This window comes from Anguilla anguilla, chromosome 3 (genome assembly GCF_013347855.1).
Source record: "Anguilla anguilla isolate fAngAng1 chromosome 3, fAngAng1.pri, whole genome shotgun sequence".
NCBI classification, from domain to species: Eukaryota; Metazoa; Chordata; class Actinopteri; order Anguilliformes; family Anguillidae; genus Anguilla; species Anguilla anguilla.
Window position 1 is genome coordinate 55,277,216 of NC_049203.1, and position 12,613 is coordinate 55,289,828.

Below are 12,613 nucleotides of genomic sequence, written 5' to 3' on the forward strand. Positions count from 1 at the left end.
ACTGCTCTGACATTTTTTTGTCTTCCTGAGTGATTTCCTGGATGACGGGCACCGGCATTCTGCAGTGCCCCTCAGGAGGCTGTGGCATTCGAACCACCGATGATTATTTTCCCATGGTTTTACACATCAATCCCTCACAGCTAGTGGACACCAAATGTCCAGCAGCTCTCCTTTACCATATTTGGTCATTTTGGGGGTGGAGTTTCCATTGCGCCACCCAGAGGATTGTTTGAGAAGAGCTGGAGAGTTTCACTAATGCTGAGTGAATTTATTCTGTCACACGTCAGTCAAACCCGAAATGTAGCATTTTGCATGCTGTTTGCACGTGTTTGCATGTGTTTGTTTGCATGTCTGTTTGCATATGTGCGTTTTCATGCTGTTTGCAAATCTTTTTTGCATGTCTGTTTGAATATGTTTGTCATTTTCGGAGGCGCTTGTAGACATTCACTCCACTTTCACTAGTATTACACAGTAAATACGATATGATATTCAACAACAGGACACATTTTCAGACCTTTACCACACCGTATACTTCTACGCAGTATCTTCATTAATAAGAAGTATATACATCAGAGTATGACATAGTAAAGTCCATAAGGAGATCTGTACTTGCTGGTATATCTCTGAATAGTGCCTCTGAATTAATCAGTGATATGAATTTGATTTAAAAAACAAGTGAATGCATCATTAAAAATGTTCATATAAACCATGTGAAGGTGCTGAATGCTTTCGGCCAGTGGAAACAATGCATCACATCCTTGCTGAGATCTCGAAAAGCTTTTCAGTTGGAAGGAAGAGGTCGGTGCACTCCTGTTTTGGAAAATGCAGAGTTATTTTTGCAGTGCCCTTGTATCAGCAGAGGCTCCACGACATTGGCGGGCTTTTGGAGGGAGTGCCAGGCATGTGCTTAGGCCACACTTTCTCAAAGCTTAGCAGCCTGCCCCGTGCACTGTACAGGAAAGATCTTTGAGGAGCGGCAGCGCAGGGAAGTAAAATGTGCTATCGAGATGTGAAATCTGCGCTGAAAAACAAACATGCCTCACTTATCAACAATAAAGGAAAAACAGAGAGATAGTGCGGGAGAGAGATCTGTTTGCTGGCAGGGGAGACTGCATTTCCCGAATCTCTAGAGACAATTATTTGTTGGGGAGCGGGGGCTGAGCCATCTGGGCTGAACATCAGTTGCTGGGGAGCGTTTCCTGCACTCCCCCCCCACCCCCACCCCCCCCCCTCAAAACCCACACATAACTGACCTCCACAGTAGAAGTGGAGCCACCATATTTGAATGGGAAAGTTCTCTGCTGCATCATAGCCATCAGTGTTCCTTCAGTCATAGAACAGCTTTAGGGCAGTCTTCACATTAAACAGTGCTGTGAAGGATTTACCATGTCCATAGCAGCCTTGAAAAGGTATCTTAAATTGCTCACATGCTTTGTTGACATAATTTTACATTCAGAAGTTGGATTTGGAATTTTTAGTCTCCTTTTTAGTTGTTAATATAACCTGTCCTAAAGGGAGTGTAGTAAAATTATAACATTTCTCCTGATTTTGTCCTTCCGCTTCCATTAAAGAAATAAAAATAAACACATAATGTCAGATTGAGCAACCTGCCGTACAACTCCACTCCCACTGTTGGGGCAGTAATACATCCCTGTTTCACTTGTAACAAACCAAAATCGAATCAGACACGTTTGTAGAAGCTTCCTTTAATTGAACTATTACACACTGACAGAAATGATTAACACACTTGATACTAACACACTTCCCTCAGGAAGCTCAGCCTCTGGAGTATCCGGGTGATAAATGACCGGAACTTTCTTAGCTGCAGTAAGTGTGGCAAAGCATAACTGAATGGATAAAGGACACAAACAGGGCAAAGATTCCAAAACAACAAAAACAAATGAGAGTACATATCTGGGGAAAACATATTGACCATATAGTTTACTATATTGGGCATGAATTTGCATGACCTTGTGTGAAGAGGAGCTAGAAACATAATGTAAGTTAGTTGTGAAATTGAGTGCATAAGCGGAAAAAAATGAAAAAATAAATAAATAAAACAATATTCGTTCAACCTCTCTGGCATGTAAATATAATTATCATATATAGAAACATTTGCTGATAAAAAGAACGCTTGAATTGAAAGATGATGAAAACAAATGCTGAGGTCATAAAGCAATGTGGTACACAATAGCACAGAAGAGACAATCATACTCAATATCTGAAAGATACTATACATAGCCTGCTCCTGAGGTGGTAAATAGTCTTCTCAGCAATGCTACAGAATGATATTTATAGCGAGGATTCTTAATGAAATGCTTTAATTGCCAGCAACCCTCCATGTGTGCCTATTTGTGAACTCGTGCTGTCTGTTGTGAGCTGACATAGAGCTGTATAAATTTACAAAGCTGTGTATACTGGAAAAACCTTGTCTAAACATTGGTCAAAAATTTACATTTTCCTGATAAGCAATCTGTCAAGTCAACAATGAGTTAATTTAAAAAATGATATTTCAAAAATCTACATTTTCATTAAAGTTAAAAGAAAGCAATGTGAAAAAAATAAAAATCTAAAGGTGATGAGCTTCTTTTCATAATAAAGGCTATAAATGTTTACTGATTGAGCAAATATCTGTTGTGCAAATAACTTTTGTGCACTTAATCATTTTACCATATTTTTAATGATTTAATTTATCATGAGTTTAATATAAATTGATTTATATGAAACGAGCGATCCAGAGCACATAAATAACACCTTTAACACTTGCGCAACAAAAATTTCAACAGGGCTTATGATCTGCTTTGGATCATGAGCAGCTCCCTTCCCTCTCCACACCTCCCTCTTTCCATCACTTTGATACAGGTTAATACTCATCCAATCTGTCCACATGACTTATTTCCAAAACTCTGTGTTTTTTATTTTATTTTAATGTACTTTTTTTTAGCCCCCTTAGCTTTCCTCTGAGGCTTACCAGTGGTTTTCATCTTGTGGATAAGCCGGTGCAGTTTTTTACACTATGGGATTGATCTATGCCGTCACCCTTCGTGGTCTAAGGATCGTTTACTCAACAGTGTGCTCTCGCTTTCTAACAGCGCGGCAAACAGTTATTTCGTCACACGCAATGTTTTGACTGTGTCTCTGATCCATTAAATCTGATTTCTATGCTTTGCTGTCATTGATACTTTTGTCCTGCAGCAAGGAACTTCAAATAAAGACTCCACACTTTGAATCAACTCTAGACCTTTTGCTAGATTTTCAGAGGATGAAAATGTTTTCATGAATGACACCCATATCACTCACATTCAAATATGTCCCGGTCCCAAACTTAACATGTGCCAAAAGGGGTATTTTAGCATTTATACATTTATTATAGTGAAGATACTGTAGTTATCCATGTTCTATTGGGTTGAGTGCCTTGCATTATATGAAAACTTTTATATGAAAGAATTTAAACTGCTTACAACATATTTTTTGTTCCTCATTTTTGTGATTATAGAGAGATTACACAAGGACTTGCATGGCATCAGTAGATGTGAGAATCTAACCTTATAGCATGGGATTGTAAGGTGAACAACAAAAGGCATTTTGAAATGAAATCACAACAGTGAATGAGGAGTCTTTAAAAGGAATATAGGGAAGGAGTTACATATTTACAGCATTCAAACCTAATATTGTTTTTAGAACATAGACTTTTCCATTCTTGGAATGGAAGCTGAGATGATGTCACAAGTTGTTTGTGGGGCTGATGAGAAGAGCCAATATCCCAAAGCAACAAAATAAGGATACTGCTCTCTAAGCTATGCATTTCACAGGAGAGGTTAGACCAAGGCCTTGACTCACTGTGGTCATTAATGATCCCATAGCACTTAAACAGTAGGGATGTTAACCCCAGAGTCACGGTCACATTCCTAAAATTGATGCTCTCAATCTGGCCACCAAATCATCACTATTACTGCTGATTGGCTGCACATTTCATTGTTGTCCCCACCCACCTTTTTCCTCCAGACCGTCACTGAGAGAAAAATATTCTCCTGGTCAAATAATGGTTTGTGATTAAAAAAAAAAATGTTTTCTGTTATATTCGTGATTGTGTTTCCTAGGCAATTTGTTTCTCCTTTTCCTTTACTAGTTTGCAGTTACAGTACACTGTGCCTAAACAGTTTTTTTTTTTAAAAGAATTTATTTGATACATGTAAATGGTGGACAAATTCTACTCCAAGTAGAATTCGAAGTTAAGTAGAGTATGTCTAACCAGTACAGAACCACACAAGATTTTATCACTGTTTACAAATCCCACATGGATTTCATGCATATGCTTGAGGATAAGATAATTCAGGACACATGATGCCTGATGTAGTTCCATACGAAGGGAGTATAAGGTGACAAACAAACCAATCATATCTGTTATAAGTTTTTAGTGAGATCTCTCTCTCTCTCTCTCTCTCTCTCTCTCTCTCTGTTTCCCATTGCTGTGAATTTGTTTGGAAGCATAAATGTCAGTTGTGGGTCAATGGAGAGGGAACGTGTTCATCTGTCACAGCCTGGCCCACCGTTTGGGGTGACAGAACTTTCCAGGGCATGTCTGGAATACCAGGGGCGGCACAGCAACGTTCCCACCATCTGGCAACTTGGCAACTTACTTTCTTAACCCTCTTGCCTGTGTCTCTGCAGCTTCTCCAAGGAGGAAACAGGAATAAATAAGTATTGATGGCTGGTTTGCCTCACTGGCTGCCAACATGGCAACTCCCAGAACACACTTTTGCGACTCTACTTCTGCGGGTAAAGTGCAAATTACGGTGGGGGTTTGAATAAGGTGCTTTTGTGTATGGTTGAAATTCAGCCCCACTACCAACTTCCATGAAACAGCTGAATTCTTCTTTTCAAATTAGAATGATTTACTGTCCTAAAAGTCTATGTTAAAAGGAAAGTTCATTAGGCCATAGAGAACTTTTAAACTTATATGGCAGGATGTACATAAGCTATTCACAGCTGTAATTGTTCATTAATCATCATTATTACCTCTGTTCTTACTATAATGAAGATAATTAACTTCCTCAAACACATTATGTGAAATGTATTGAAACACACAACAGCTCATAATGCAATGTCACAGTTATTTAATGCCAGTGAAGACTGTTTTGACCAATGGCCAATATTTGCAATGAAGATCAAAAAGAGGCATGTGTATGTGTAGTTTGTTATTTTTTAAAGCACATTTCAATGCAGTTTAAAAATAACTGGCACACTTTGGTAACTCCCTATTGTTATTTCATATATGAATTCCATAAATAGTCCTCGTGGGCTCTTCGTTAGGCATTCAAAAGGAAAACTTTGCTTAGAAATATGTATTTGACTCAACACCTGGAAATCAGATATGCGTGTGCACATTGGATTACTTAAAACACATTTCACTTCATTTTTTCACATTGCCTATTTTTTTTTCCTGTCTAACCTTCCAGGATCCTAGTCAAGTCTTCTTTCTGAACTGTTGATTGATCTTTAAGGTAATCCTCATTTAAACGAAATCCAGTTTAATTCTGAATCACTTGCATTGCACTAAGATGATTTGCAGCAAAATATGAAACTTGGGCCTGAACCCTCCCCTGAGGACAACTGGTGAATCCTTTGTTTCTCTATCCTTAGGACAACTCCCATTGGCCATTCTTTGTTTATGATATTCAGTACTGTTTCTTATAGTAACGCTAAGTTATTGTGCCAGGAAATTCATGCCATTGTGAAATGCAAGTGATACACATTCTATTTAAATGTGTGTTGTTTTAGTTCTGACATCAATAAGCCCTTGGGTACAGAAAAAAAAAAACATTCCAAGCAACAGATATTTATGAATCTGTGTTGTTTATAGGAGCTATTTATTTACCATGTAAATAACTAGGTACTTTCCCTGAGGAATCCTTTTCAATCGTATGGTTTTGAAAGCAAACTGAAAATTAATTACAATCTATAATGCACACGAATCTGAAGTGAGAAATATAAAGTGTACTCTCTTTGGCGGAACAGTGTCATTTTATTGAGAACGTTCCAGATAAACCCAATCATTTTTTCACATCAGAATATTTGGTATATTAGGTCAATAATTTCCCTTGACCAGGGTAAATACTTCACATATCTTAACAGACAGAATGTTACATGCCCATCACTAACTGCGCCCACAAAATGCTGACATCATCTTCTTAAATGAATACCCGTGTCATTGGGATTTTATTCATTTACTTATTTATGATTTTGGAGAGTGGGGTTGTGGTGGAGGCATGTCTGACCAGCTTTGAATGAAGAAACATCTCACACATAGGCCACATTTGGACCACCCCCCCTATTGAAACAGAGGTGGAGTCAGATTGGGCTGTAGCCTCGCGCTCATAAGCAGCCAGAGCTCTGCTTGGACACTAGGGCTCAGTAGTGAAGAGATCTTCGTCGACTCAACATCTTGATCCGATTTTTGTTTACTCGCCTGCTCGCAGTCCACCGGTGGCTGTGGACGTGGGTCCTTTCGGTCGGGGACCAGGGGCTGTGGGGACTGGGGGAAATGACGCCCTCTTGGCCCCGCTGTTGGCAGGAGTCCAGCCTGCTGATTTACATGGGTGAATCCCCCACGGGCCGTTGACTGAATAAAAGAAAGAACATGAAGTCCCTCTGCTGTCAGTCAGCCGATGACATAAGGACCAGCGCTTGACTGTAGAAAGAAAAAAAAAAGAAAACTGGGAGGCGGATTTCAATCAGAGGTAAGCCACTCTCTTTGTTTTGACACATTAATATGATATCTGTGGTACTTCCTAAACTTTGAAATGGAATTTATTTGGAATGATCATGCATCGTGTTCTGTCTCTCACTGTCATCTTGCATTGCACACGGTTGCGATGATGGGCAACTCTTTTAACTGCACTGAGGAAAAAAATCTCTGAGCTGGTCAGTGATGAACTTCTTACTATGGGCAAGAAATGGCCATTTAGTTTAGCACATGCATGAGACTATATGTGATTTAATGCAGGCTATATTGCGACATCAGTGATGCAACTGATTGTCAATGAGCCATTTGCAAAATAGATTGTACTCCTCAGAATAGCTTTTTTGTTGTAAAAAGGGAAAAATACCCATAATCCTTTCTGTATGATCAGATGAATATCTTGAATGTAGGCTGTTGAAGGCATAGATTACAAAAAATTATTATTTTTTAAATTTATTTAAAAGACACCTTTATTGCTACGGGTACTAGCATCACTGCATTGCGTTAACCACTATTATTACTACCATTGATGATCATGAGAAAAATCAACTCTAGAACTAACAGTATTACTATTAAATTATGTTTTACCTTTATGTTTTAAATATCATTTTAAAGTGGCTTTATGCTTTTACTTTGGTTTATGTATTGTGCATTCCCCTCTCTGTTCTGTTTCACCATACACTTCATTTTTTTCTTTGTAAAACATATTGAGCTGCAAATGTATGACAGCTGTATAATAATAATAATAACAATAACAATAACAGTAATAATAATAATAATAAGAAGAATAATAATAGTAATAATAATAATAATAATTATTATTATTATTATTATTATCACTTAATATAACAACAATAACAGAAATAATAATAATAATAATAATTATTATTATTATTATTATTATTATTATTATAATAAACTTCATACATTTGCAGCATGTTTTACAGAAATTAAAACACAAGGAGTTGAAACAAAATCAAAATTTATGGTGCGAAGATGGGAATAAGTTGCATTCTTGCATTGCTTATTAGTTTGTTTTATTTAGTGCTTTAGTGCAAATAATTGTGACTTCTTATCTCTGAGAAATTAACTATGGAATGATCCAATTCAACTGTAAAATAAACATTATTTCAGTAACTTAAACAATGTATTACTTTCAAACCCTAGTTAAACTAATTTCTAACAGACATGCTAATGTAACATACTGTAACATGTTTTGATGGTGAAAGAATTTATTGCGGAAATTTCCCATTTGTATGTGTGCACCTCTATGTGAGTGTGTGTGTGTGTGTGGGGGGGGGGGTTGTGTGTGTATGTATTGTGTGTGTGTGCATGTGTGTGCGCATGTGTGTGTGTATGCATGTGTGTCTGGAGAGCTGAAAATTTTTGCAAGCCTACAGCTCCCAGATGTAGTACAGGGATATGTAATCTTATCTCAAAGACAGAATTATCACTCAAACTACCACAGTGTTTTAAAATGTAATTAGGCAGTTGTGAATTAATCATTGTTATTTGACAGGCAAGGTTTATGTGGGTTTTCACGTGACAGAAAGGGTGAAAAAAAGCTACCAAATGTCCTGACATAACCCTAAATAACCTGTACTAGTAGTTCTGGCAAAATGACTGTAAATTCTTCATATAGTACTTACTGAAAACTTAAAATTTTTAAACTATGCTGCATTTTGTGACTACATAACTCGAAGTGCTGTGCTAAAGACTGATATGTTTCTGATGAGTTAAAAATGCATTGCTTATGACAAGGGCTGGCAAAAATGATTGTTGTCTGAGTTACTGTATAAATATACAAATCAAAATAATTGGGTTACTCCTGTTTCCCCCGCTAAGATGAGTGGAGATATTGACTCTGTGCCCACTCCTCACCAACCAACCACAAGTTTTTATCCATATCCTCCTACATTAAATGCAACCAGATGGACATTGGCTTGCGTCTGCAGAGGGAGCCATTAAATTAATGTGCGTGAAAGGAACATTTTCTCATGTTGGACCACTCTCAAGAGTAACGAACACTGTGGGGTTAAACTGACTTTTATTGCTGTTTTTGTGGGATAACACAACAGATATGTAAGAGTAAATGGTTTCCATGAGAAACAGAACAGTCTCCTGGGCATAGGAATTCAGAAATTAATGTGTGCCTGTGGCCCTGTGCCATGTCTCTTTCCAGGCAATCGCTCCGACATTTGGTAAGCTTTCAGGTGCGATTTCCAACTAATTTCTTGCTGTTGTCTAACTTTTATCTACATGATGAATATATATGAATTCATGCATTAGATGATACTGAGTGACTGGTGTATAACCCCTCAAAAAAAATATTGAGTTAAATAGGAATATTGAATAGAAAGCAGGGGCCATATTTCTCATATTATTTATCTTTTTGATTCATGCAGTTTTCCTTGATGGCACTCATCTGATGCAAGTGATCCATATTGACTTTAGAAAATGCAGTACTTTGCTGAATGTATTTATGACAATTCACCTTCATGGGTATCAGAGTAACTAAACCCACAATCTTCTGAATACATAACTTCAGAGTAACTAAACCCACAATCTTCTGAATACATTTTCAGCTCCCCGATGACAACCCTACTCTGGTAGCCTAACTAATTGTTTCTCTGTTGTTTGGTGCAGTATTTACTGGTATGAAAATGGACTTCACCACCCCTCAGCCAACGGGGGATCAAACTGTCACAATGGCAATGATGCTCCTGGACAGCCTCTCTGGAAACGGAGAAAACGTGTCATTGGAGGATGGTGAAGCCAATCAGTCGTGTCCGCATGTTCAGGCCTTCGAGCACCAGAACAAGCTTGTTCCAGCCATCTACAGCATTATCTTCATCCTGGGCTTCGTTGGCAATGGGCTGGTGGTGTACGTTCTGTGCCAGAAGGCGAGCCGCAGGACTGTGGCCAACACCTACATGCTGAGCCTGGCCCTATCTGACCTGCTCTTCCTCCTCAGCCTCCCCTTCTGGGCTGTCTACTACTCCTTTGACTACAACTGGGTGTTCGGCTCGCTCATGTGCAAGGTGTGCGGAGGCCTGCTCTCCCTCAACCTGTATGCCAGCATCTTTTTCATTACCTGCATGAGTGTAGACCGCTACTTGGCCATCGTCTACCCCTTCCAGTCGCAGGGCAGCAGGAGCTTATGCCGGGCACGGGCAATCAGCTGCGTGGTGTGGGTGGCGGCCTGCGTCCCCACGCTGCCCACGGTGGTGTTCCGGGGCACCTTGTACGTGAAGCAGATCGATGTGATGGTCTGTGCCATCCTGTACCCCACGACCTCCTGGGACACGGGCCTGAGCTTGATGAAGAACATTCTAGGCTTCCTCTTGCCCTTCTCCATCATTGCTAGCTGCTACTGCAGCATTGGCAAGCACCTCCTCACCTCCCCAGGCCTGGATAACAGCACCAAGAACCTGGACCGGGTTCTAAAGGTGGTGGTGGCCGTGGTCCTGGCCTTCTTTGTCTGTTGGTTCCCCTTCCACGTGCTCACCTTCCTGGACACCCTGGCCAGGCTTGGGGCTGCCGTGCCCTGCTGGATGCGGCGGACCATCGAGGCAGCGCTCCCCTTCACGCTATGCTTGGGCTTCTCCAACAGCGCCATCAACCCCATCCTCTACTGCTTCGTGGGCAACCACTTCCGTGAACAGCTGGGCAGCCTGTACAAGGCCCGGACGTCCAGCCTACTGCAGAAGAGGGGCTCGATCAGCACGCGGCTCAGCTCTTTCTCCAGGAAACTTAGCGACTTGAAGGACCTGGGCCCTCTGGAGAATTTGGGACAGCACAGTGCCCCCTAGTGGCTCCCATTAACGTTAATGGATAGTTTCCCTTCATTGACTTTGCAGAGGGGCTGTGACTTATAAAATCAGGGCTCTTAAAGCTGATTGTTTCAACAGTACTGTCCATATCAATCATTGAGAGAGAGAGAGAGAGAGAGAGAGAGATGGACATTTACCTTGTTGCCTTGTGGATGATACATTGTTCTGGGTATTTTCAGCAGCCATAACCACATTTGTATGGCAGCAGTTCACTTTCATGTTGTTGTGGTTCTCCTTTGGAAAAAGTGTTTCATCGCCTTGCTGAAAACTTAATTTTCTGTTAGTTTTGTATCACTTTATATAAACAAAAAGCTATATATGGTATAAAATATAATTTTATTTAAAGTGCACTTTTAAATGGATGCAATTAAAGAACAGGCAACATAAAACTTGTATTTTTCTACTCGCAACTCATTGTAACTCATGTGTGACAGCTAAATTCTGTATCTCATTTCTTTATTACGGTACTACACACTTCACTTCTGCCTGTCATGAAGGTCTGTTTTATAACATGGAAATGTTTAATTCCTCCTATTTGTTCTGACAGAGCAGCTGGATTATGTTTGGAGTACTCCCTCACATTCCAACAATATTTATCAAAAAAGTCATGGAAGACAACTGTAATATTATTTATGTCTTTTTATTCAGGGCCAAAATTCATATTCATGTTTTCTGAGTACCATCATTATAACTTTGGGCAAAAAATATTTGTGTAGGTATATGACATACGCTTGGAACTGTACTGTCGATAAATTATATTCTCAAATAGTGATGATGTGCCTCCATCATGTTCTCTATATTACAAATGGGTACACAGCCACTGTTAATTCTATAGCTTCTGATTCTGAGTTGTACAAACAATCCATTGAAACACCTGGTTTTACTGAAGCAATTCAGATTAGCCAAGGGCATCGCATTAGTGCTTCACCTGGGAAATGAACCTGCTGAAAAGGCAGAAGCTGCTTTTCCTCATTACCATGGCTATACATTTACTGCACTGTGTGTCTATGCTGCTGGAGCAGGTGCCAGGCACCTGATCAGCAAGATGAGCTGACATTGGATGATATGACAGAGAATGCCCTGCAGACTTAAACCCTCCTCCCCAAAAAATTCCTTCCTATAGTCAAATATGTGTCACCCTGGAAGACTCATATTAGGTTTTGCAATCTTCTGAGTGATATATCCCTCTCCTCATTTTTTTTTAGAACCTATGGAATAAGGCTTTCTTTTGACAGTGCTTTAGCATTTAAAATGCAGTTCTGCTTGTGCTACTACTGACACTACTAATACCAATATACAGTTTGTTGTTGCAGTGTGAACAAGGTGTAACTACAGTGCATTAATAAAAGGGGAAAATATGTTGTATGCCCTATTACGTTCATACTGAACATCAGTTCTAAATAAATAGAGTAGTAAAGAAATTAATTATAATCTACACAAATGTTGAAATTGTGTCATTTCATTTAGGCCCTTAGAATATTGGAAATATTATTCATATAAAAGTATTAAATACATACTCACTGTTCTGCAGTCTGGCCATGGAACATGGAATAGCGCACATATATATATATATATATATATATATATATATATATATATATATATATATATTTTTTTTTTTTTTTTGATTGATTATTTTAAAATGTTTCAGACATTTCAGACATGTTTAACACAAGAGCTGAAGCAGAAAAAAAACGTATCATTTTAAATGTTTATTTCATATACTTCAGTTCAGCAGAGGTGTCAACAGCGATACTTTCTTTTCCTGTTATATAACAGTCATATTTTCTACATACTGTAGAGATCTACAGCCATTAATAATGTATGCTAATTCTGTCCCACATTATTTCATCTGATGAAGCAGGTCTGCCTTCAAACCACTTTTGGCACATATTTGACTGTCACTTTTGTGTAACTTACAAACTCAGTCTGACTCTTCTAGAAATGTTATTATGACACCTGTTTTACATTTTACAAACAAAAGTGAAGCCAGTATTTCACACCTCAGGGAGAGATATTGTAGTGTACACAATACTGC

General features: G+C 39.0%; 1 protein-coding gene across 3 annotated transcripts; it reads left to right on the forward strand.

Moving 5' to 3' along the window:
• Positions 1 to 1,236: 1,236 nt before the first annotated feature.
• agtr2 (angiotensin II receptor, type 2) lies at positions 1,237 to 11,940 on the forward strand. Of its 3 annotated transcripts, XM_035411581.1 has the most exons (4): positions 1,237 to 4,796; positions 5,460 to 5,504; positions 6,575 to 6,740; positions 9,389 to 11,940. In XM_035411581.1, exon 4 carries the CDS (start codon positions 9,400 to 9,402, stop codon positions 10,552 to 10,554), a length of 1,155 nt encoding a protein of 384 aa, XP_035267472.1. In that variant the 5' UTR covers positions 1,237 to 4,796; positions 5,460 to 5,504; positions 6,575 to 6,740; positions 9,389 to 9,399; the 3' UTR covers positions 10,555 to 11,940. The 3 variants fall into 3 exon arrangements, with proteins under 3 accessions (XP_035267472.1, XP_035267471.1, XP_035267473.1); XM_035411580.1 differs by lacking the exons at positions 1,237 to 4,796; positions 5,460 to 5,504 and adding an exon at positions 8,925 to 8,955 and having other exon boundaries at positions 6,480 to 6,740; XM_035411582.1 differs by lacking the exons at positions 1,237 to 4,796; positions 5,460 to 5,504 and adding an exon at positions 8,925 to 8,943 and having other exon boundaries at positions 6,480 to 6,740.
• The last annotated feature ends 673 nt before the right edge of the window (positions 11,941 to 12,613 follow it).